Source organism: Anas acuta, chromosome 2, assembly GCF_963932015.1.
Source record: "Anas acuta chromosome 2, bAnaAcu1.1, whole genome shotgun sequence".
NCBI classification, from domain to species: Eukaryota; Metazoa; Chordata; class Aves; order Anseriformes; family Anatidae; genus Anas; species Anas acuta.
This window is the reverse complement of record NC_088980.1, coordinates 33500909-33525261: the sequence shown is the minus strand read 5'-3', so window position 1 is coordinate 33525261 and position 24353 is coordinate 33500909. Positions and strand designations below refer to the sequence as shown.

The window sequence follows — 24353 nt, the reverse complement described above, 5'->3', positions numbered from 1 at the left end:
GTTCCCAGCCCCATCTGGTGCTGCTTCGTGAATGTGCACGGGGAATAATCCTGCTGAAGAATAAAATGCATGCACCTCTCTGGTGGAGTTGGTTTTCAATCAGATCAGTTTCCTACATGCTACAGGGAAGTGGGTAAGGGATGGGAGTGAGATGCAGTGACCAGGATGATCCTTGCTGGCAATAGCTGCCATGCTGCTGATGGCAGCCTCTTCTTGATGAGAGCTTGAATATGCTCATCCTGTTTGGGTTTGGGCCCTCTCGTTATCCTCCCTGGAACTTTTTCTTTTTGTTTTGAAGTTTTATCCATCTACATAATTCCTAGATCTTTCTCCAGCCCAAAGCTTTGTAGTAGCTAGCCGTATTAGCTCTTATCCTTTTCTTTATTTTGTTCCCAAGACTCATTGTTACTCATTTGTGTAGAAACAAATTGTATGAACCACTTACCTGCTTATGTTTCCAGACTGTCCAAACACTTACATAAAATTAGATAAGCAGACTACTAGTTTATGAATTCAGAGCACCCACTGTAATGTTTTCCACATCTAAATTTACTGTTCCGTCCCTTTGTTTTTATGACCAGTGCATCTGATGACATTCTGAATGTTCTTTTCTCCATTTTTCTGACTCATGACATAGATAAATTCCCAGTTATGCTGATAATACAGTGGGTGTATCCTGCCACCTAGTTCTGTACAATTACCTTTATGCTTGTCCTGGGAACTCTGAATAGGAAAAGCGCCTGGATTTCTCAGTCAGATTAAGGTGGTTTGTTATCTAAATTCAGGAAGACTAGAACCAAAAAGTTGCTAGTGCCATGTATATGTACCTTGTAAACTTAAGTCAGAAATTCCAAGCAGCTTTTGAAGTTCAGGAGTAGTAGTTTTTTTCCTTCACCTTTCAGTGATGCAGAGCTTTTGAGTCACTCATTTCTTTACTCTCTTTTCTCTTGGAATTGAAACCAATCAAGGATGTCTGGCTTCGGCTCACTGGCTCACAGTGTGGACCTGGGTGAGATGAAACAGTGAAGGTAACTGGAAAACCATTGCCAAGCCAGAAGCTGATGTCTGTTCACCACATCATCCTCTCTGGAGGGTGTTTGAGATTTGGTAGCCTGTCAAGGGAACAGTCATTCAAAAGGATTCAGGACTTCTAGTCTCCTTTTTTAAAAATAAAATATATTTTTTATTTATTTTTTCCTCCCTCATATTCTCACATATATATTCAAGAAGAACCTTCAGCTCCACTCAAGTGGAGATTTGGGCCAGTAATGCAGGAGACATGTGGCTAGTGTCATTAAACAAGTGGACATGTTTCCTGCAGACTGACATTGTTTGTACATGTTAGTTTGCTCATGTTTTGAGCAGAAATTGCACCAGAGCATGTTCTGCAGTAAGAGCTGCCCTCGCAGAAGTCACTGTGCTTCCAATGGCAGGATGCCCCAGCCCAGGTGAGGTCTCCTTTGATTGTAGGTACTGCTGTGCTGGCACCACAACCCTTCCCAGCTACCAGAGCAACCTATCTTTCTGCAGATGTCTGACAGCCTGTGTCATGACCTCACTGGAATAAATGCCATCAGCATTTGTTCCTGCAGGCAAGATCACCTGGAGCATGCTGGCGTGAAAACTTAGCCTTTCCTTTTCATTCAGCTGCCTCCTCTTTACCAGAGTCAGCCTATTTGCATCAAGGGCTTCAGAACAAGAAAAGAAAGACAACTTGACCTTGCAGTTATTTATTTATTTATTTATTTATTTTCTTCCAGGATTTATTTATTTGAATCATGATACAACCCTAAAATCTGCAAATCTTATCCTCTTGCTATAGCTTTTCTGTCACTCACTGTGCCTGTCTGCATTATAAAGCTTAATTCAGCCCCTGCTGATGTTAATAGGTGTTTTTCAGGGAGAGCAGGCTATAGCCCTTGGGGTCTAACGCTTCCGTTACATTGTAGCCTTGGAAGGTGGTGGCATTTTGCAATATGTGCTTGACACAGTCACCTGTGGAGAATGCTGATTTGGTAGCAGTTAATACACCACTTGAATTCATTTTTCTTGGTTGTATGTGGCAGCTCAAAGAGCAAAGGAATGAAAACCCAGGCGATTAGTGGTATTTTTGCTGACTGTCCTCCTCTAAATCAAAGTAGGTATTCCCCTCTCCTTCCTTGATTAGTGTTCCTACTGCTGTGTGCAGCACCTTCTGTATTCTAATTCACAGCATGTAAAAATGAGGTCTCAAGTGCATATGCATGGATTTCGTCTTAACTACCCAGCGAAAAGTTTAAATTAGATGTTTCATCTAGAAACATGAAATAGGGTTTGAAATTAGCAATGACCTTGCAGCCTTCCTCGAGTTTACTTTCTGATATCATGTGGCAAGCAGTTTCCAGCTTTTTAGTTGCTCAGTGAGTGAAAGGTGCACATCAGCATAGGGAATACTCCAATGTGTGGAAGCGACAGGCGGTGCTGGTTGAAGGCAAAAGTACTTTAGCCTCATTTGGTGACTTGGAAAATAATAGAATGACATAACACAGGAAGATCATGAATAGCATCAGGTATTTCCTTTAAAGGCTTGCTGAAGAGCATGCCTTAGATGGATTTCTAAGCTCCCTACTGAGGTAAGCCCTGAACAGGTGATGATAGTGATTTATACAGCTTTGTTTGGTCGAGGAAGAGGCATACAGCCCAAACTCCTTTGTTGCCTGTGCATCAGCTCTGCCCCCTACACATCTGGCTGACTCTGCTGTCTCACTTGGAGTAGCAGATGGAGAGCACCAGCCCTTCATTCTTCACCATTTTCTCTGGGAGGTGATGGCAGCAGCCCTGGGTGTGCTCTGTCAGGAGCAGCAGTTCTGTTTTGGCCAGTGCTGGGAAGAACCAAGGAGATTCTGCTCTTTTGTTAGGGTAGGGAACTAGCTCCAAATGTGAATGTACATCACCATTTTGGTTTGGTTGAAATATCACAGTTTCTCTTCCCCTTTCAGAGGTGCTAATGCAATATCACTTCAGACTTTTTTTAGCAAACACTTTTGTTATGGAAAATAACGGATTGTTCACCACAGAAATCTTAAAAATAAGTGTATAAAACTACAATACTATACCAATTAAGTGTTTATAAAATATGTTCTTCAGCCATATTTAGCTGGCTAATGGAGAGAACCAGTAAGGTCAGGGTCAAGGGAAAAGACCCTAATCAGAACTGGCTGGAGTGAAGAGGCCAGTTTCAATTCTCACATGCAAAGCATTGCTGTTTAGGTTTCAAGCTAAAAAGCAGACACATTCAGGCCCAGGTTTCCTTGTGTGGATGGCACGTGGCTGGAAAGTATACTGACCCTCTGGCTTTGTCTCCCCACCTGTGCAATTTGAATCTTTTCAGTGAAATCAACAGATTGATTCAGTCTGTCTAAATAATCAGTCTACACACAGTACCTTTAGTGAGCTAATCATTGTGCTATATTGATTTTTTTTTTTCTCCCTAGATGCAATGATCTTGTTTAAAATAAATAGGTAGCTTCTAAACAAAATTCTCTTTGCAGTAGGTTCTTTACTCCCATTCCCCACAGAGGCAGAAACAAGCCTGGAGTGGAGGGTGAGGAATGTCCTGCTTGCTTTATCTCTAGCATCGCAAGATTTTCCAGAGGAGTTTGAGCAGTGCCTGATGCTCTGCTGGGAACCCAGATAACTGCAGATGATGGCATCTCGCATCTGGGACCTTTCCTACGATTTCATTAAGGATGTGGCAGCCTTCCTCCACCAAGGAACTTAGGGTGCTTAGGTCCCCGGTTCTCTCTTCTGTAGAGATACGTGCCAATGTTAGCGCATGCTGTCCGTGTTTATTCATTAAATAGACTGCAAACCTTGACAAAATCAAAGCTGATCACCTACAAGGAGTACTTATGGAACCTTTTTATTCATGCTGTAGAAATAACCAGTCATTTCCACACAGTCTCAGTTTAACACAAAGAAACTACTTTCTCCTGGTGATCTGTCTGTTGTGACATCCTTCTCTTCTTTATCTCTTCAGATTGTATCAGTTTTTTCCTCTAGGAGTTTATGAAATATTTCAGTCTCCTTTCCAGTTCTTCACAGCAAACCTGAATCTCAGGCATTGCATTTGAGACCTGCACAGACCTTTGTGCCCCTACCTCAGGGATGTCAGAGCTGTGAATGTCACCTTTTCCTGCTCTCTCCAGCCAGTGCCTGCTGCTGGAAGAAGCGATATGTGCAGGCTGTCTGGTCACTGGGCTACCTTGCAGATAACCCTTCAAAGGTACACGGGGCCATAGCTGGCTCCCTGAGAAGCAAAGGCTGGTGGCAGAGCCTGGCCACCAGGCTAGGACCTTATAGGACCTTGATCAGGTACTTCCTTAAAGGTGACCCTCTTTTTATTTTTTTTTTTTTTTACCCTCCAGAGGAACAACCATAGCCTTCATTGCAGGAGACCTCTAAAAGTTGAGTGTTTTTATTCAATTTTGGATGTTTCCTTACAGTAATCTATGCTGGCACTGGAGGAACACATTCCAGTTTTACAGCAGACAGGTAGGCACCTGCATTAGTTTGTGAGGGACCCATAGCCATTCATAAAACAGAATTGCTCTGTTCTTGCAGAGACGTGGGTGGCTGTACGGTCCCAGTAACTCCTCTGCTCCCAGTAACTCCTCTGCTCTCACTCTTGCACCCTTGGCTGCTATAGATGCCCTTATGTATTCGTACGGATATGGCTGTCTCTTCCATGTTACAAAAGTTATTTTTCTAACGTACAGGAAAAAATGATATAATTCTACTTCACCGTTTTCCCTGACAGCAGCTGTTAAACTCCAGCTAATATTTACCCGTTAATCAATTGACACGTACTGTTTTCATTGCGGTGACATGAAAATAGTAAATATTTGTATTAGACAAAAGCTATACAGTAAATCATGCATATGTCTTGTTCTAAAATGCCATTAGTTTTTAATTTGCATGATGTTCAATACGTAGTAAAGATACCATAAGAATGGAAATAAAAATAATGATAGTAATATAAAAGCAATTTAGTCATTAATTATTGGAGAAAATCATGTCTTACCTGCAGTAAGGAGAAATGAAGGTTTGGCTTTCCAGCAGAAATACCAACAAGCTGTAAAAGTTGGCTGACCATTATAATGTGAAAATTAGCTATAATCTCACAGGCATTTGCATTTTTCCTTGTAATTCATTAAAGCTGTGGTTTCCTGTATTCCAATTCTCTTGTGCATGGAAAAGATCTGCGTCATATAGTTGGGTGCCCAGCCTCCTTGAAAAAAGATCCTATTGATTAAGAACCTAATAATACTTCCTATTGTGGCTAGGATTTATTTTGGCAATTTTGTTAATGCAGCACAATTCATAGTATCAAAATGCCCATACCACTTTTTCTTTTGTAGCAAATAATTTGTTCTGATCCTTTTTATTTTTTTTTATTATTTTTTTCCCTTCTGATTTTCCCATGCACATACTGCTATAGCAAAATTTCTCTTTGCTACCTTAGACAATATATTTAATGAACTTTATCTGTATTGCATTGTTAAGGGCAAGGAGCTAACTCTAAATAGACTGGGGCTTTTATGAAAATGAAAGCCATGAAGATTTGCTTCATCATGGAAAATTGTTGCCAAATGTCGTGTGAGCTCTTGCTTTCCTGGCACACACAAAGTAGAGAAACATTTTCATTTATAGACCCTATCATCTTGACATTCAGCATCTTGACTTCTATTGCTTTACCACTTTTTAGTATATGAATGTTTTCCATCAAAATGGATTGTTATGAATACACTTATATTTAAATAACAAATGAGATAATATAAAGATACAGATAATTAGAGGTTTAGATAATGCTATATAGAAACATCTTAATCAGATCAAAGAAAACACTGCATTTTACTTTTAGCATAGTCTGTTTTTTAATAAGCCAAAGCTTAAAATCTGATGAATTGGCAATGATTTTGTGATATGATATTCAGAAAGAATGCATCCTGAATACCAAATGAATGAAAGTTACTGTGGACTATCATTGCTGTTTTTCATTTTGACCTTGAAAACTGGGTTAGCTTTGTATTCTGCACATTGCTAGCCTTGAAGCACAAGCAATTGGAAAAACAGTGCTGAAGATTAGCAATACTTTTGCTACAGTTATCTTGGGGGAACAGTTTAGGGCATTGGAGGGGAATTGTCTTCAAGGTCTCCAAACAGCCTGAAAGTTCTGGTGATGACAGCACTTTCAATTATCATTATCCTAAAAATGTCCTTCTGTTCCAGTGAAGCCTCACGTAGCTAAAAAGAAAGGTGACTAGAGGCCAGCATTAAGTAATGTCACAAGGATGCAGACTCCCGAGAAGCTGCTAATCAAACCCTTTTGTTGCTATGCAAATATATCCACGTTCATCACGGATGTATAACCTCACAAAATATTCTTTGGTACAGCATTGTCATGGTAGGGAGAGTGAGTAGCTATGTGTAAAGGTTATAACTCATATGCCAAATAACTGCCCAGAAGACTAAGGTCTTGCACTACTCCAGTGCAAACTCTGAGTGTAGATGAAGAAATAGGCTTTGAGGAGGGATGCTTTCCTCTGGGATAGATAGAGGTATAAGACAGAGGGGAAAAAAAGTCCTAGCAGATCTTTACAAACATTAGACTGTGATCACTTGCATTTCAAGGGAGCAGAGGAAACTGTAAACTGCTTCTGTTTCAAACCATCTGAAATTAGGATTGATTTTATTAAAAATTTTACATAAGCCTAATGTTTTAGATACATAAGATTTTATAAACTTTGTCATTTTTTTTATTGTTGTTGAATTATTGTGGGCTCTGTCTTTATGACTGCAATCTCCTAATCCTTCTATGGCTATGTTAAAATTCAAGGCATCCATAAGGCACAAGTCCTTCTGACCTAGTGCTGTAGTTATGATGATGCATAAAATAAATCATTGCAATTACTGAGGCAGTCTCAAGCACTTAGTAAGTCAGGCAATTGCTTCTTGAAACATGACTGAACTGAAGAAAGGATCATTAGTTATTTCCCTGGAGTACTTGGATATTGTAACCCTCTCCACAGGGTTCTATTAGAGAGTTAAGACCTGGTCATTTGTTCACACATCTCATTTTATCTTTCTTTTACTCAAATCCTCTCTGACAGCTGATGAATTCCAGAGCATGTCTCTTCTTCACCCGTGGCATCTCCTTAACTGTCAAAGTTCAGGTCAAACAGCAAATGGCCAACTGGATGGGAAGGAAGAGCCCAGCAACAGCAAAGAAAACAGGTTTAAGAAGTTATTACTGGCATGACTTAGGAGATAGGATGACTTTCTGAGACATACAACTATAAAAGTAATTTCCTGAATAAGGGGGAAGATATTAGGTGAGATCTCAAGTTTATACACAAAAAGAGTGTAAAACTGTATAAAGCTATATAACTTTTATAAAGCTATGGAAGTCAGGAAGGAGTCTAATCGATGAATGGGGAAAGAGAGGTCAGGATCAGAGGTGCATGAGAGCTTCAGTATTTCTTGGGTGCTGTCATGGGGACTTTGTGCGACGCTGTCTGGTGGCGATGGGATGTCCTGTGAGGAGCAGAATGGGATCAGGAGAAGATATTTGTCAGTGGACATTTGCAGAAGATAGCAAGTGGCATAGTGCTATTGCTCTCTCTCTCTTCTTACAGGTGACACAACTTCAGGTTGCTCAGGAGGTCAAGAAGGAGGAGATATTTTGAGGGAGGAGAAAGGAAGTAGAGAAAGGAGGAAAAATCCAAGGGAGATTGCTCAGGAATCTGGTGGATTAAAAGGATGCATAGGGAACCTTGTTGGGGCATGATAGTGGTTGGAGAAACCACAGTCAGAGCCCAGAGAGTGATGGATATTTAGGTGCTTTGTGGATGTGACTGGTAGTAGAGGAATATGGTTTGAGGGGATTGTTCTGGAGAGAGCTATCTTTGTCAAGGGTTGAGAGGAGGGAAGGCCCCCTCAGGGAGAGGCTGTATGTTAGCTGCTGATAATATCAGAGCCTGGAAAAGCATGCAGCAGCGTGGTTCAGGACTGATTCAAGGGTAGATCAGATGTCCTTGTTTTGGGGGTGGCAACATCCATGAGAAGGGTGGGGCAGATGGCTGGAGGCAGTAACAGCTTCAGCTGCCCAAGTGGGATGTGCTGATGCTTGTCTGTGAGCTCTTCGTTCCATCAGGAAGATTTTTTTCTAGTGTTATTGTGAATGGTCTCCTGGTGCCAAGGACCAAAGTGACGTTGAGGGGTACACTCCACCATTTTTCAAACTTTCATAGTTTTGACTGAGGTGCATCCTAGCGAAATATTTATTTATTTATTTATTTTCCCAGTATTCCTTTCAGTTCTAATGACTGATCCAATTAAATTATCCCATGCAAAAATAAAATTTTGAATTACTTGTACCAACTTTTTGCAGAAGGGACAGTACTATCTAGACCCTGGGGTTTCTGTGCATGTTCCTTGACAAAGGAACATTGTGAGGACACACGGGCAGTCGTATGAGTGTTTACTCAAGATGCCTTGCATCTCATTGCAGATACCATGTGATTTACCAGTTGCCATGGTAACTATGCATTTTTCTATTCCATAACTTGAATAAATGTTGAGATTGCTTTCGGTATAACTAACTTACCTTCCTCCTATAGCTGGACACAATTGTATTATCTAAAGGAAGCAGAGAGGAGACTCCCAACACTCATACTGAAACACATTTTTAGAGCATATAAGTAGTTAAGAATCAGATGTATTATCCTGTCTGGAACAAAATAAAAATAATATCTGATCATTTAAAATCATAAACCAGGAGAAATAAAAACATATTTTTTTGTTGTTGTAAACTTGCAACAAAATTTCTTGCTTGTGTTGTAACCTTCACTTTTGAATGAATTATTGCTCACAACAGCTGGTTAATTGTTAACCTGCTCTTACCCTCCTTCCCCTCCCAATTCTTTCATTTAATACTTTTTGCTAAATGTGGACAACAAATCTTCTAGCAAAGGAAAAGAAAATAAAAATCAAAACCTTTCTTTTGCTCTTGTTCGTGTATGTAACATTTTTTTAATCTTATATAGAGGCAGCATGATTTCTCTCATTTCTGTAGTAGACTGTGTTGAAGTCAGTGAGCATTTTATCCCATGTAATAGATGCAGAATCAAACCTCCTGCTATTAGATGGAAGGACTGAGCTTTATTTTTCCTTCTACCCCATTTTTCCTTTCTTTTTGACAGCCTCCTTGTGTGCTCTACACATTGCCATCTACTTAGGATAAATTATCAAGCCTGCAAGTGATTAGAGGCTTATCTATTTTTGAATGATTCAGATGTATGAATTAATTAAGCAAGAAAAGAACTATTAGAAAGCATTAGTAAAAACAGTGGCCATTCCAGGCTATTTGGGAGGGAGCTGAAACCATCATCCAAAACCAAGAAAATTATATTCATGGTGATTTGTCCTTTTTTTTGAAATCATAGCATTATATCCAACTTAGTTGGAAAAAACACCAAAACACAGGATATAAACTCTACTTTGTGACTTTTACTGTTTGGCTGGAAGTTAAATAAATTGGTTTTATTTTCAACATTAGCTTTTAATTATTTTTTAAATGCCTTACTCAGTGCACACTCTCTGTTAGATGCTCCTGTTAAATGTCAGTGCATTTGAGAGATTTTGGTTTTGAAGTTGATGAAAATGAGCTCAAGCTTTATTTAGTGTTCTCATTTTTAGATATTATTTTGTTTGCAAGGCCTGAACCAGGTCCTTTGCTGACTGTGAGAAATCAACTACTTTCTTTTGTGAGCATAGGGGCTTCAGAGAAGTGTATGTGTCTTACAGTGATAAATGTAATGAACAGCACCTCAGTATAGTAGGCAAGCTGTAACCTTCCACATTTGGATTTCTGGTTTAATGTGGATAGCATATATATTTATTTTTAATTAAAAAATTACTTTTTGATATTATTATTATTAGAATAATGGTATTGTCAGCACTGAGATGTGCTATGGACCAAAAGTAAGAGAGAAAGGTTTCTCTGGTAGACGATGACAGGATGTCAGTTTTTTAAAACAATATTTTAATTCACACCATGTATAAATTGGTGTGAAAGGCAAAGAAAGAGATTAACCATCTTGTCTGTTTGACTTAGAAGCTGTAGGTGCCCAACACTGGTAATTAGAGCACCGTAAAGCTGACAGCATCATATATTTACTGCTATATCTCCTCCATTCTTTCAGGAGACCTTATTTATTGCTACGCCCATTATAAAGGTTGTAAAGCCTTTGCACATATGTCCTTTCCAAGGTGAATATTAGTCTACGGTAATAAATGCAATCAACTAATATTAGTTATCTTCTGCAGTTTTCATGGCTGTGTGAAAGCTGTATGTGGACTGCCTTAGGAGCTAAGTTCCACCTCTTCTGGATGTTAATCAGTTTGCTATCTAGTTCCCCTTATATCCCAGTAGAATTTAACCCTTCTGATGTTGAGGCTATTCTCAAGTAGAGCTTTTGTATATCAATTGCCTTTGGTTTTTCTTTCCCTAAGGCACATCATACTAACAGCACATAGTATGAATCTTGGGGTATCTGGGGTGAATCCTTCAGTTCTTCCCTCTTCCTAGACAAGCAGTACTTTAGTCATCATGTTATGTTCCTTATGCATTTTTCTGCTGCTACAGCACTGGAAGACACTCGTGTCAGCAGCTGGCAGTTTGATCTTTTGCTTCATCTCTAAATGCAAGGGAGAGACTTGCATCTGGTGCTAGGATTTTTGTCCTGTAGGAAGCTTTACATTCCCTGGGGGAAAAAAATCTGATTCAGGTGAAAATAATACAGTTGCAAAATTAGAGGAGAAATAGAGATTTAATTCTCTTGCTACCTACTCTGGAAACCTTGGGATGAGGACATGCAGGCTCCAGCTGCAAGGGGCTGGGGAATCCAAAGCCCTGCCAGCCTGAGGTATGAGGCAGGCATGCGGAGAGCCTGGCAGCCTGGTTTCTCTTCAAACTGACATGTCCTGGCAGAATTTCAGTTCTGGGGAATCCACATTTTCTCAGTCAGAAAAAAAAGTTGTGCTGGAAAATGTCCAGCCAGCTTCACACCACCACAATTCATTGCAAGGCAACTGGAAAAGATAGTTGGCGCCTGCCCCTTTTGTTCTCAAGTCACATTAATTTGCCCTGCTATATTGCACGGTGTGTTGCTTGCTTGTTTGTTGGTTTGTTTACAAATACACGTGCTCTCAGCCTCCAGACTCCAATTCTTCCATATCCTGGTGTTTTTGAAATAAGTGCTGTCCTGCAGAGAGAATTATAACAATATAAATACTGTCTAATGCCTTTTGTCTTTCTCTCGGTCCCCCCTCCTCCTCCTACCTTTTTTTTCCCCCTCAGCTTTTGTGTGGTTACAGAGGGAAGGTCTCCTAGGTTGTCCTTGCCAAGGTGGCAGCACTCTGTCAGGCTGTCAAACTTATCTCCTAAGAGCTATGAAGAGTGTGTGCTCAAAGAAAGGGAAAACCGAAATGCGTAACCTTCAGTTGTCTCAAAAACACATTTTTCATTATCCAACAAAGAGGTGTGGAGGGTTAAGGCTACGGTATCATTACTTTTGTGGTTGTGACTCCCGTAATGCTTTCTTTCATGTTATTTTAGTAAATATGCTCTTTTTCCTGCATTAGAGGTATTGCTTCCTTGCGTTGAACCCCAATCCATAAATATGTTTTAGCCTCAAATGGCAATAGTCTGAGGTAACAGAGGACAAACAGGGGTACAGAGAACTCAGCTTGGACTCGTTGCCGCTAACCTGTTGTGAAAGGCACTTTTTTATTGCTCCTTTTGTCTTTCCTGAACTGTACAGATTTTTATGTTTTTAAGTGGCCTACACGATGAAGCCCCAGTATTGCTTGCAGTGGGACCACTGATCGAGCTTGGGAACATAGGCAACTGAGGCTTTTTTGCCCCAGGACCTTTCTGCTCACATAAAGACTTGCATTTAGCAGTGCCCTATCCCCATGAGCGGTTTCTTTCTTCTCAGTGATAGGAAAAGCAGAAATAATCCTACTCTCAGCAGTTTTGGGATTACAGGCAAAAATTGAGTTCCTTGATGTATGACTGTGTAGGGATATTAATCTTTTCCCTGATGCCTGTTGTCTGTCATCTCTGTTTTACCAGCACTATCCTTTTGACCCCTCTACAAGGGTAACTTGTTATTAACGTTGTCTTTGCAGCACATGCTCAGTATGCAGATGACAGCTCCAACAATTTTTGTTACAGGGCTTACTCGGGGTGTTATTGAATGTGATGCTCAAAATTATTTTCAGCAACAAAGGATTTTATTTTATTTTTTTATTTTTGTCAAAATGTGGCTCATGCTTGTTTCCCCATCGCTTGCAAAGAAATTCAGAGCAGGTTCTGTTCAACAGGGTATGGGCTCTTTGTTGTGCATTGCTGAGACAGATAGCTCAGCATGAGGCCACCAGGAAGTTTTGATATGATCCCTTTGCTGGGGAGATGGTGTTTGAATCATTTCAATTGTTTTGTAGTTTTCCAGACTGGTCAGAAGTTGCCAAGAGCTAAAATGAAATCCCTGTGTTAGCCATGTTAATTTTTCATTAGTGGATTTCTGTTTCTCCCAGTATGCTGTGGATTAACACATGGCTTCAAAAGCAGATTTAACACCTGCACAGAGAAACAAAAATATTAAAGTACAAAGAGGAATGGGATAAAAGTTCATGAGATGACAAAAATAATGAAATGAAATGTGAGTATTCTATGAGCTATACTTTAGAGTGAAGTAAAATAACATAACCTTTTGTGCTTTTTTTTTTTTTTTATTTGTAAGAATGGTTATATGAAAAGATGCTTTTGATGTTCCTGCAGTACTATAAGGCAGTTTTTCCCTTGAAATTTGGAAACAGTGGTGGTCATGCAACTGACTACAAAATAGGCAGTCCCATTTAAAATGTTTCCTGCTGTGATATTTTAAGTAGAGGTGGAACAGTGTTATGTTTTATTTCTATCTTTTGAGAATAAAGAAAGACTGCAGAGAAAATATTTACTGGTCTCTTCCTTATATAGCTCAGTTAAGATGTGCTGGTGACTTTGAAATGCTTTTCTCCTGCTGTAGTTGAAAGTGAATCAAGCCTATTAATGGGGATATTGGTCTCTTGAAACTCAGTGACATACTGCAACACATTCTGAGATGTATTATCCACAGAGATCAGAGATACTGTGGTCCATCTCCACTTTAATTGTGATGTGTTCATTTCCATTTTCCTGTCAAACAAGGAGGGATATCCTGTAAAGAATAGGGTCATTTTTGTACATCTATTTGTACTTTGGTGACTTTTAAATCTAAATCTGCACTCTCCACAATAAGAGATTCAAGGGAAAAACATAGCAAAGTGTAAGCAGGCAATCATCTTTGGTCTTTGATAGATGCTGTCTGAAAGAGTGTCTCTTATAGGAGAAGCTGTTAATAGGATGGCTTTTTTTTTTTTTTTTTTTGGACTTTATGTAGGTAATGTAAATATGTTCATATCTTATAGCTAGGACTAATTTCATTGTGGTGTACTACTAGCATTTGCAAATGCCTCACATTGTGAAAATCCATTTTCAGTTGTGTATGAGATTGTCAAGCCTTATCTGCTTGTTCTGAAAGGTGTCTGCCTCAGATTTTAATGAAAAAATGTAGCCAACATGGTTCAGCGGCTGCTAAGAGTGAAGTTAGATGTAAATACCATTTTGCTGTGCTTAAAAAAAAAAAGGCTGAAGTTTCTCTGAAAAGCTCTTATGCCCTTGCACTTCTGAAGAGGGATTTGAAATCCCTTTGGGGAATAGTCTTTGGTGGTTTGTGGTAGTGGTGGTAGTTTTGCCATCTTCATGAATATCCACCCCAACTGGCCAAGTCAGAGGCCAAAAAACACAGTTTGTACAGGCATTTTGTCTGAGCTTTGACTCAGGATGACTCCTTATCATATGTTGAACAAAGCAGAGCTGTATTGTGGAACAGGGCGGAGTGTTTTTTTCTTTTTCCTTTTTTTCTTCTTTTTTTTTTTTTTTTCTTGACTGTGCTCTTGTAACTCCTTTTTTGAATGGGTAATATGTGCCAGGGATTGATTACAACAACTAAGCAAAACTCTAACTGTCCATGAAAAGTATCAGTCTGCTGACATGAAGATCTTGTTATTTGATGGCTTTTGTCCTGCTTTTTCACCTACTTGAGCAGCTTCCCTGCACCTCAGTGGAACCTTCTTTATCCTTGTGTTTCCAAGCCCCTTCCAACATCCCTTGCATTTCACATGTCTTACACAGAAATATTTCCACGTGGCCATGGGACTTGTGTGCAGGGAAGCTGCATGGGTTCAATGAGGGGGGACTCCTCTTCAGAACACAAACAGCCCCAGGAATCCTTCATGTTAGACTTTTCCTGTGCCTCTCAAGGGCATGCCCAGGCACCAGCATCAAAAGAAAAGAGGCAGAAGTGATCAGCATTATCTGATTGCGTTGAGTCAGTTTTACCAAACTGTGCTATGAAAACAAAATGTTCTTGCCCTCCTTGAGAAGGCAGTATCTGTTATTTAATGTGATTTTGAAGCAGATAATCTGTGTAAAGTTTGCTTTGTTGCTTATTGCTCAAAGATTCTTCTCTTTGCTTTTGCTCCCTTGTTTGGCAGCAGGAAAATCTGTACTAGATTTTTGGTGTTCCATTAATTTTACAGATGCCTTTATTCAGTTTCTCTCTTAATTTCTGTGTTACTTTACCCAGTAAAATCAACAATGTGAGAGACTCTCTGGACCTGGGTAGACTTGGATCAGGTCCTTTTATTTAAAAAGCAGGTGTACAGATACTGAAGTTATGTCATTGGAAAGTGCGTATTTTGCCTTGCTAGCTAGTGGTGTTTCAATATAGCCAGTGCTTCATTAATGGCTAAAATTAATAAAATATTTGCACAGATGTCCTGTTCCGTGGAGGAGTTATGTGAAAATGAAATTTCTACTCAAAGGAGCAGGCTTCTGAACAGCCCGTGTCCATTGCAGAGCACTGTTCTTTTTAAGAAGGAGTGGGCTGCCAAGAGCTGTTAGGACGTACGGTAGCTTTTCAACTCTATTTCTAGCAGTGGATGTTTCTAGTAGCTAGAGGCAGCACATTCTCTGTGTTGGCTCCTGTTTCAATTAATTGCAAGTCCAAACTAAGGAATTTAAGAGAAACGGAAATGTCCTTGACTGATATCCAAGTTATTGGCTGCACTGGCCACAGATCAGGTTCTTCCATGCCAATAGCAGAAAAAGCAGAAGTCAAGTGTTTTCCTTAATGAAACTGGCACGCCAAGGCTATTTGCAACGCTGTCATAGGTACCTCTGCTTTCTTCTACTTCAGTGGTAATTCAGAGGGTCATATTCCTACCCATGCAAAGCGTAACCTGCACAAGTTAAGGCCCGCTAAGCAAGGAGTCCCAGTGTCTCATTCCAGTAAGCATATAAATATTTATACCACCCCAGGCTTCCTTTCATGCTGAAAAAAAAAAAAGTAGTGCTTGTCTGCTGTTAAAATATATTACCCGGGAGATAAATGGCCTATCTCCGTAGGAGAAAGATAGATGAGAGCACTGGAAACTTGACCGTAATAGTGGTCAAAAGATCTGCCAAGTCCAGAGGGCCTTCCTGCTTGCTCAAAGCGCCTGCCAGTAAGTAGTGTAGAGGTTGATAGTGCTGTGTTTAGCTATCAAGAGGTGAGATGATTAATTAAAAGCTGTAATAAATGTGAAATAAACATTCCGAGCATGTGTGTAGCGTAGGAGCAAATGGTGCTTCTGAAGAGAAAACTGAGGTATGGGAGAGTCTGGGCAAGTGACTTGCTCAAGGCCACGTATGGAGGGAAACAACGATTAACCTCTACAACACCTCTGGTGTTCTTCACCCTACCAATGTGCCTCTGCAAACCCACAAATGTAAACATACAAATACAAAGTAAAGTAAATGCCAAGTAGGCAGCATCAGGAGGCTCTGGGATGAGGTGCCAGTGTCACCCACCTGAGCCTGAGCTGTGATTCTGCCACTGATCTACAGCAGTGCCCTGGGGTGGCCTCTCATCTTCCCATCCATAAAGGGGGAGAGATGGCAACCCTGAGCTGCTCTGCTCCTCCGAGGCTGGTGCAGGCTTCTTAAGGCTGTGTAATGGTCTGGAAAAGTGCTGTCAGGTTTCATTGTTAATTGACAGTATGATGAAAATGTCACTTGAGTCAGCGTGCTGACTTTTAGGGACTCAGCTAGGGTGCTGCCTTGCTCTTCAATACATGCTGCTGTCACTTGGGGGCCCCTGGCATCCTCGTCCTCATCTGCCACTGGCTGTAGATGGAGCACGCTGAGAACAGCCTGGTTGTATTCCAGCAAGAATTAATTATTTCACAAACCATTCAGGATTCCAATAAATGAAGCATGCCATTATGTCATTTCAGAATAATATCGGTAGTGAAATCAGAACTTGTAAAACTGGGAGAATACATAGCACTTGTCTTTGTGCTTTGCTTTGTTCAGGTTAATTGTTGTTGCTTGCAGTATGATTAAAGGGCCTGGCTGAACACAAAATTATGTCATGCATAAGTAGGGTTTTAATGAAGCAATAATTCTTTCCTTAAAGTGAAATTATTTATAACAGATGATAGCCAAATAAAGAAATTCCCTATCCCTCCCCTTTTATGGAAATAATTATTATAGGTAATGAAAATCCAAATCGAACCTGACTGGCCTTAGTTTTGCACACTTTTTGTCCTTCCTGATAAAAGGGGTTGTTTTTTACTCTTCCTTGAAAATGATGAAAGGACAAAAAGAAGAGCCTTATGAGAATCTCACCACCGGGGTGCTGTATGCAGTTAATTTGCATACAGTTATCCAAGAGGGGTTTTTTTTTGGAAATAATTCTGCTTGGTGGGATGCTAAAGCAGGAACACTGTCTTCCAGAACAGACCATTGTTAATGTCCTTTCATTACAATATAGCTTTCGTTCTCCCTGTGCTCACTGTTGACTTGCTGCCAGCTGCTCCTGTATGTAAATGTATATGGATACGCTTAAAACCCGTTCCCATATAGATGCTTTGTACGAACACAGCACCATCCATCACATGCATGCCCCATATATGCTGCAGTTTGCCATGTCAGTGAGCACAGGGAGATGAGTATCAGGGCTGTCTTAGAGGATGCCAGAGGAGAGACAGAGAGAAATGGAGAGATGTATGTTTGTATAAACCCCCTTGTTACTGAGTGGTTTTAATGCTTTGCCTGATTCTTGTTCTCGCGCTCCTTCTCTTTCGTCGCCTCTTTCATTGCAGCTTTTCATATATGTAGGCAACAACAACAAAAAAAACAGGGCTGGTGAAATGGAAGATTACAATTATGCATCAGTATTCCTGTACCGTGTCTTCTCAGTACTGTCCCCTGGGAGTGTTACAATGAATATCTGACATTAATTGGCTCGGTACCTGTACGTCTGACCTTGCAGAAATTTAATAGATCAATTCTACATGTTGTTTACTGATAAAGAAAACTTCTTCAGGGCAGGGGCTGCATCTTTGGACATGCCTGCGCCCACTGACAACCAGAGGTGGCAGTCAGACTAAACCGGGTCTCAGGAATAAAATAATCGAAAGGGGGAGACCGTAAAGGAGTTTCTCTCCCTTGTGCTGCTGAGATGTGTTCCTCAGAAAATTTTAGGCTACTCCCAGTCTTCGTTGCTGCTGGGTACTGTGCACTTGACACACATGCAGCAACAGCCTCCTGCTCAGCAGGGTCAGCCGCCTTTGGGTGCTGGGGGCAGAAGGGGCGAATCCCTCAGCCGAGCCTCAGCGGGCCCTGCTGCCGGGCGGCTGGTCCCCGAGTTAAAAAGTTGCCTTATAAGAAGGAGGGAGGGTTGCCCACGAAGCGTTTGGAGAGGGGCTTTTGTTGCGTGCCTGCCCCACCGCTTTTATTGCCTTTGTTTCAGGGCGGGAGGGAAGCTGTGCAGAACGCGCACAGCCGGCACCGGAGCGCCGGGCAGCCCTCGGGCTCCTTTTCCCCGCTGCATTTGGCCGCTGGAAAATTCAATTTACCCCACCCCGGGGACACAGAAACCCCACATCCCCCTGGGAACCAGCGCAGGGCGCTGCCCCAAGGGGACCCCCCTCCGTTAACCCCATCCTGCCATAGGGGCCGAGCCCCTCGGGCAGGCGCTGACCGCGACCTTTTTCTTTTTTTTTTTTTTTTCCTCTCCCCCCCTTTTCTCTCTCTGTGTCACGGCAGGCGGAGGATGGAGGCGGCGGCGAGCGGGCTCGGGAGGAGGCCGGCGCGGCGCTGGTGCTGCGGAAGGTGTGGTCACGCAGCCCGGCCCCCGAGCGGCGCGGGAGGTAAGGACGGGGCTGAGCCGGGCTCTGGGAGCGCTGTGCCGGGCCGGGCCGGGCCGGGCCGGGCTGAGCCGGGCTCCGCTCCGCTCCCAAGCGGCGGCGGCCCCCGGCCCGGGGCGCTGCGGGGCCGTGCGGGGCCGTGCGGGGCCATGGGCAGCGGCAGGGCGCGGTTGCCCGAGGCGCTGGCGGGGGAGCGGCCGCTGCCCACCTTCGACGTGCCCTACTTCAAGTACATCGACGAGGAGGACGAGGAGGACGAGTGGAGCAGCCGCTCGCAGTCCTCCACCGAGGATGACTCCGGGGACTCTCTGCTTTCCGACAGGTACGTGGTGGTGGCGGGGACGCCGGAGAAGATTTTGGAGCATCTCCTGAGCGATCTGCACCTGGAAGCGGCGCAGGACAAAGACACCGGTAAGGAGCGAGCCCCGACGGGACCCCCGGCCCTGGGGAGCTCTCCCGGGATGGGAACGGGGGGGGAACGGACGGGGGGCGGCCCCGGGTACCCCCGGCTGGAAGCCGACTGCAGCTTTTTGGTACCCGGCGTGCAAACCAGAGAAGCAAAGAGAGGGCAACCGGTCACCGGGAGGCGCAGCTCAGCAGCAGGCTGCTTGTGCATAGCTCGCTGGACGCGGCTGTCACCGCACAAGATGTTCCCCGAGCCCTAAAGCATCCCCCGGACCACTGGGTGGGCGCTGCAGCCTCCCCGTGCTGCCCCCGAGTGCTTCGGCATGTTTTCTGTTTCATAAAGGCGGCTTCTGAATTTTCTCATAAGCCAGGATAACAGCGTGTGCAGCCTGATGCTCTGCTCGGGTGTCTTCAGCCGGAGCCTGTAATTTGTTCCAGCCTGGAGCAATTATTATATTGATCGGGCTACTTGACATGCAGTTTAATTTTCAGCTGGATCTCTTGGCTATACGCACAGCTTGCTGTCACCAGAGCTGCTGTGGCAGTTTGTCAGGAGTGCCTGCAACATGCAATTCCTAGCTAGTTTGAATGGAAGTAGCCGGGCTACTGACAATTGCAGAGGTCCCATCCCAAAATCACAGGGCTGCTGAGAGTTGCAGAGATCCCAAATTCTGAGGAGCCAAGGAAGAGCTGGCTGGAAATAGAGCCTGGCATTTGGCTGTTCCCAACAGGGTTAAAACGCATACTCCTGATGCCTGTATATCTCTCCCTCTACAAATGAGATTACCGAGAATAAACACACTTTAATCCTTTTAAGTGACTGAAAATATAAATAACATCTGTGATTCCCAGAGGAACGTCAGGACTGGGTCCTCAGAACAAGCCATTAGTTTAATGTGGGACAATAGGCATATTCCTGGCGAAGATGAATGGATGCCCCGAAGAAATATACGGAGTGTCTGGTGGCGATATTATTATGATATTCCTAGTGCTGCTTTTGTCTGCCTAGACATTAATATTTAGTGCAGAGAGAGGCTCTGGTTGTTTCTCTTCCAGAGATGCGGTCAGTCCAGCTCTGTGATTTACTTGAGCCAGCTCTTGGCAGCGCAGCGAGGGTCCTTCGTTGACCCCTTAAGGTCAAATGGTAGATGCAGAATAAGTTCCCCCATGAATGTTTATCACCTGCACATTGACGGACATCAGCGACCCGCCCTCACGGACTGCTCCAGCTTCTTTTGTAAGCTCATAATCTTGCTGGAAAACAATGAGATTTTCACTAGTGTTATGCATTATATTTCAGGGGTTTTAAATACAAAGCGCTCCTTATGAAAAGCATTAGGTACTGAACATATCCTCACGTTTACTACCTTTTCTTTTTTCCCCCTCTTCGCTCTCCCTCCCATCACCGGGAGGCAGTTCATAAACCTGTTCTTATTGTTAGGGAGAGGGGCTGGTAAAGTGCCTTCCAAACAAATGCTAAAGCCACTACTTGACTGGTTGTTAGCAGATGGCAGTGTATTTAGAGGCTGATTGGCTTCTCCTCACCTCTTCTTGCCTTATCACGTCTCCTTTGAGAAAGAAGCAATTAGCTCTGTTCTGTGTCCAGGATTAGCTGGATCCCAGCGATGCAACAAAGTAGTTGTGGTTTCTTTCTTTTTTTTTTTTTTTCCATCACAACGAAGTGTGGTAAACCTTGCCCGATGGCTCTCCACTTCCTTGTGTAGTTAAAAAAATTATTTATTATTTTTTATTTTTTTAATTGGTTTGACTTTATTAATCTGGTAATATAGAATTTAAAAATAAAACCCTTCAGGAGTTGTTTCCCAGTGTTTGTGAGGTGGGTGCCTCCGTGACAGTTTTGATCAGTCTGTTTTGCAGACTGGGTAGCAGCTGATGTAAGGAGGTATGGGATCTTGGCTGTATAGTGAGCACATCTTTGCATGTGCACCTGAAGGCATCCTTCTGCAGTTTATCTGCTTGGATTTGCTGTCCTTTGTAGGTAGTTCTTGTAGTTGCAGGTTGGCCCATCTCTGAGGATGGTTGAGTTTCAGGGTCCTGCAAGTCTGTGTCTTCACAGGCATGGCTTTGTGGAACATAAAAGGATGATGTTGTTGTACCCAGCTGCTGCTCCTGCTGTTGGTTTGCCAGTTGCAGGATGACTTCTTTGGCCTCCTGTTTTCCCTGCAGCCCCCAGCCGGGTTTGCTTATTTGTGCTGCATGGAATATGGGAAAGAGCAGTTGTCACATATGCTCGTGCATATGGGGCTGTTGTTCTGTTTGACCCTTTGCACTGATTCTCAGGGAGGGGTGCTCTGCGTGTTTTCGTTCCCAGCTTTTGTATAGCAAATCATAAGAGCAGCCCTCAGCGGTCATAACAGCAAATATCCGCTGTCCCCTGGGGCTAGCATGGTCATGGAGCACCGCTTTTTGTATACACTGACATGGCTGAATGATGCTCCACGTATTGCTTCCAGCCACCCTCCATTTCCTAGGCCAAGTCAGCAGGTAGCTGTTTGTTTTTTTGCTGGGAGATTTGGGGATGGTCTGGAGTATATTTAACTGTGGGCCAGCCCAGGCCTCAAGGCTCCTTTCAGCTGCCACTAAACCTGTAGTAAGATACCTTAAGCATTCTTCTTTCACAAGAGCTGCCAAAATATAGAGTTGGGGACACCTTCTCTCACCCAGCCTGAAGAGATTGAACACTGTTTCAGCAACTGAGAATGCTAAATGGGACATTGCAGTGTGCACACCCAGACTGGCCTGTAGCTCGGATGACTTCTGCTGGCAAGGATGTCTTGAAAACCTGAGGTTTGCAAGACTCTTCAAGATTTTGTACCTAATAACTGGTTAATGACAGGTTTTTTTGGTGATGTCTATATTAGGCTATATTATATGTGAGTTTCTCTGGCATCATCTTAAACTACAAGTCCCAGTTTAAGATGATGCCACAACAAATCTACAGTTTTCCATCTCAAAGGGAGAAAGTTTTCATCTCATCGAGTTGCTATAAACTGTCATGTACCCCCAAAGAAAGCTGTTCTTTTTGTTTCCTACTGTGAGATGGCTGATTTTTTTTTTTTTTGTTTCTGTAACTAACAACTTTTTGAATCATTTCTGATTGTTGGAGTCACTGGGGGTATCTGCTGAGTGCATAGTTTAGAGGGCAGTTGGAAGTTTTTAGAGTTGAACCGTAAGGCCCTTCATATATGTCAATATCCAAGCAGAAAATGCTAGGCATACCTCCTGGCTAATCCTCATCAAGGATGAGGATTTGAACGAGTAATCTCTGAGAGGCCAAATCTTAACATCTCAGGATCTCTAATCCCTTCCTGATAACTAAAACTCTTCTTTCAAAATTGTTGTCTTTTCCTGCAAAAGCTTTTATTTCCTGGACATGAGCAGCATTTCCTTCCCTGAATATTATCTCATCTAGTCTTCAAGTATCCTCTGGCTGGTTGCTATTCAAACATACCATCTTGCCTTGGAGTGATTGTGTTCAAGTACTGACCCAGTTCTGGTACTTCCCCATGCTTGCCTGCATCCTACAGGCCATTTCCTTCAGTCCACCAGACCATTTCTCTCAAGCAGCTTAAGCTGAACATTGCTGAAACAGAAGATCATCTCCCCTCATCATGTCAAATGACACTACCTTCCTTTTAGCTCCCTATCATGGGATTCATTTTTGGGGAGTGAGTAGGGAGAAAAGACTGATTAGTGAAGGTCTTTGAGGGCAAGAAGCAGTGGGAGATTTGTAGAAAGGGAGTAAAAGAGGAATGGTATGACTGGAACAACATGTGATGGTGTCCATCTTAACTGATGGATCTTTTTAATGGACTCAGTAAAAGGGATTGTGGTGAAAGGAGAGGCATGATACTGTAGTCAGATGGGCTATTGCAGAAATTAGGATAGCAGGTGATGAAAACCTGTAGAAGAGTTAACGGGGTGGAAAAAGAGGGTGAATCCTCATGACCTAGCTAAAATAGGTGTGGAAAGGTGTAATCTGAATGTCTTCAGAATAGGGAGGAAAGGAGTAATGACCTTTGTACCATGCTGTGCCATTTTATTTGGAGCTGTAGATGGTCCTGGGATTAGTTGGAACTCTCCCCTCACACAGAAGCAGTTGGAGATTTCAGATCATAACCTAGCATGCAGGAGATGCTCTCAGACCATGCCTATTTGTACTGGAAGCGCTACCTAAATAAAGGTTACCTTTGTTTAATCCATTGCTTCTGCACTTGGACATGTAGTGCTTTGAAGTTGCGTAAGGCACCTTCTGAGGAACTGTATGTGACTTTTTAGGAGAATGGTACTGTCTTATACAAGCAGTCATAGTCAGAGAACTACTAAATGGTGCTGCCAAAAAGGGTTACAGCGCTGCCTCTCTCAGGTATTGTCTTTTATTTAATAATCCTAGAAAAAAATATCTGTTTGCTTTTTGTTTCTTTGTTGTAAAGAATGTTCTTGCTCACTATGCCTTGTTCCTGATGAGTAAAAGATGTCTTAAAGCGTACTCCTGTGACTGCCACAAAATCAACAGAAGTATATCTGATGCATGGGGGACTGATGTCAGGGAGAGTAAATATTTGCCTAACAGTTTGTGATCCTATTTTCCAGCTTTTAGTATGGAGAAAATAGAATTCTGCTGGCCCTATCTCTCGCTAGTCATTTGTACTGAAATGCTGTCTGTCGTCATTCTGACCATCTTTGTAAACTTTTCCCCAAAGTCTTGGGAAAAGTGGGTGAACTGAAGTGACTAAATGCATATTACTGCCATGCCTGTATTGAGGAACAGGAGTTTAGCAGAGTTAATGTGCACGAAGCAACCAATGCCAGTGTGACAAGAGCAGAAAGCTGAAGCAATCGTTTATCTCGGTGTTCAGTGCGAGGGAACTCAGGGAGGTTCCTGGGCAGGACCATTTCTTCATGCACAATGAGTCTAAGCTGTCTCAAATTGAAGTGTCAGTAGAAGTAGGTTTAGAATAAATCAATAAAATGAATAGTTACAAATCACTGGGATCAGATGTTACTCCCCAAAGACTTCTAAAGGAACTCAGATATGAAATTGCTGAACTCCTAACAGTGCCGTGTAATCTATCATATAAATCAGCTTCAGTGGCAGAGGAAGGTGGGAAATGTGATGCCAATTAAAAGAAATGGTTCTATTTGGGGAGCATCTAAGCAATAAGGTTGTCATTTTACCAATCCATTATTCCAGCATAAACTGATACTACAGCTACATCTGAAAGCAGCAGCTCAGCCCTCCGCAACCACTCGTTGCTGCTGCCGCACCAATCCCTCTGCCATGCTGGTCCAGCCTGCTGTGGATCCTGGCTGACACCAACCCAGGAAATACTAAATTACTGGTTTTAAGACTGATCATTTTTCTTATCCGCTGAATCTTTCAGAGGCACAAGCTTTGTCCCTGCCACAAGGGAGAGGGCTGCACTGAGTGGGAAAGAGGTGAGGGCAGCAGGAGGGAAGCTGCTGTCCCTCTAGCAGCTGTACTTACCAGAGTTGAAATTACCTGCAGAACATGGCTAAGATTATGGCTTTCCACTGGGAAACTG

At 42.6% G+C, this 24353-nt stretch overlaps 1 protein-coding gene across 1 annotated transcript in view; it reads left to right on the top strand.

The window, feature by feature from the left end:
* Window positions 1-24353, top strand: part of RAPGEF5 (Rap guanine nucleotide exchange factor 5) — a 161556-nt gene that overhangs the window by 79148 nt on the left and 58055 nt on the right. The window contains exons 10-11 of the mRNA XM_068674166.1: window positions 18281-18384; window positions 18704-18792. Coding sequence (XP_068530267.1) covers window positions 18281-18384; window positions 18704-18792 — 193 coding nt within the window. The remainder of the gene's footprint in view (window positions 1-18280; window positions 18385-18703; window positions 18793-24353) is intronic.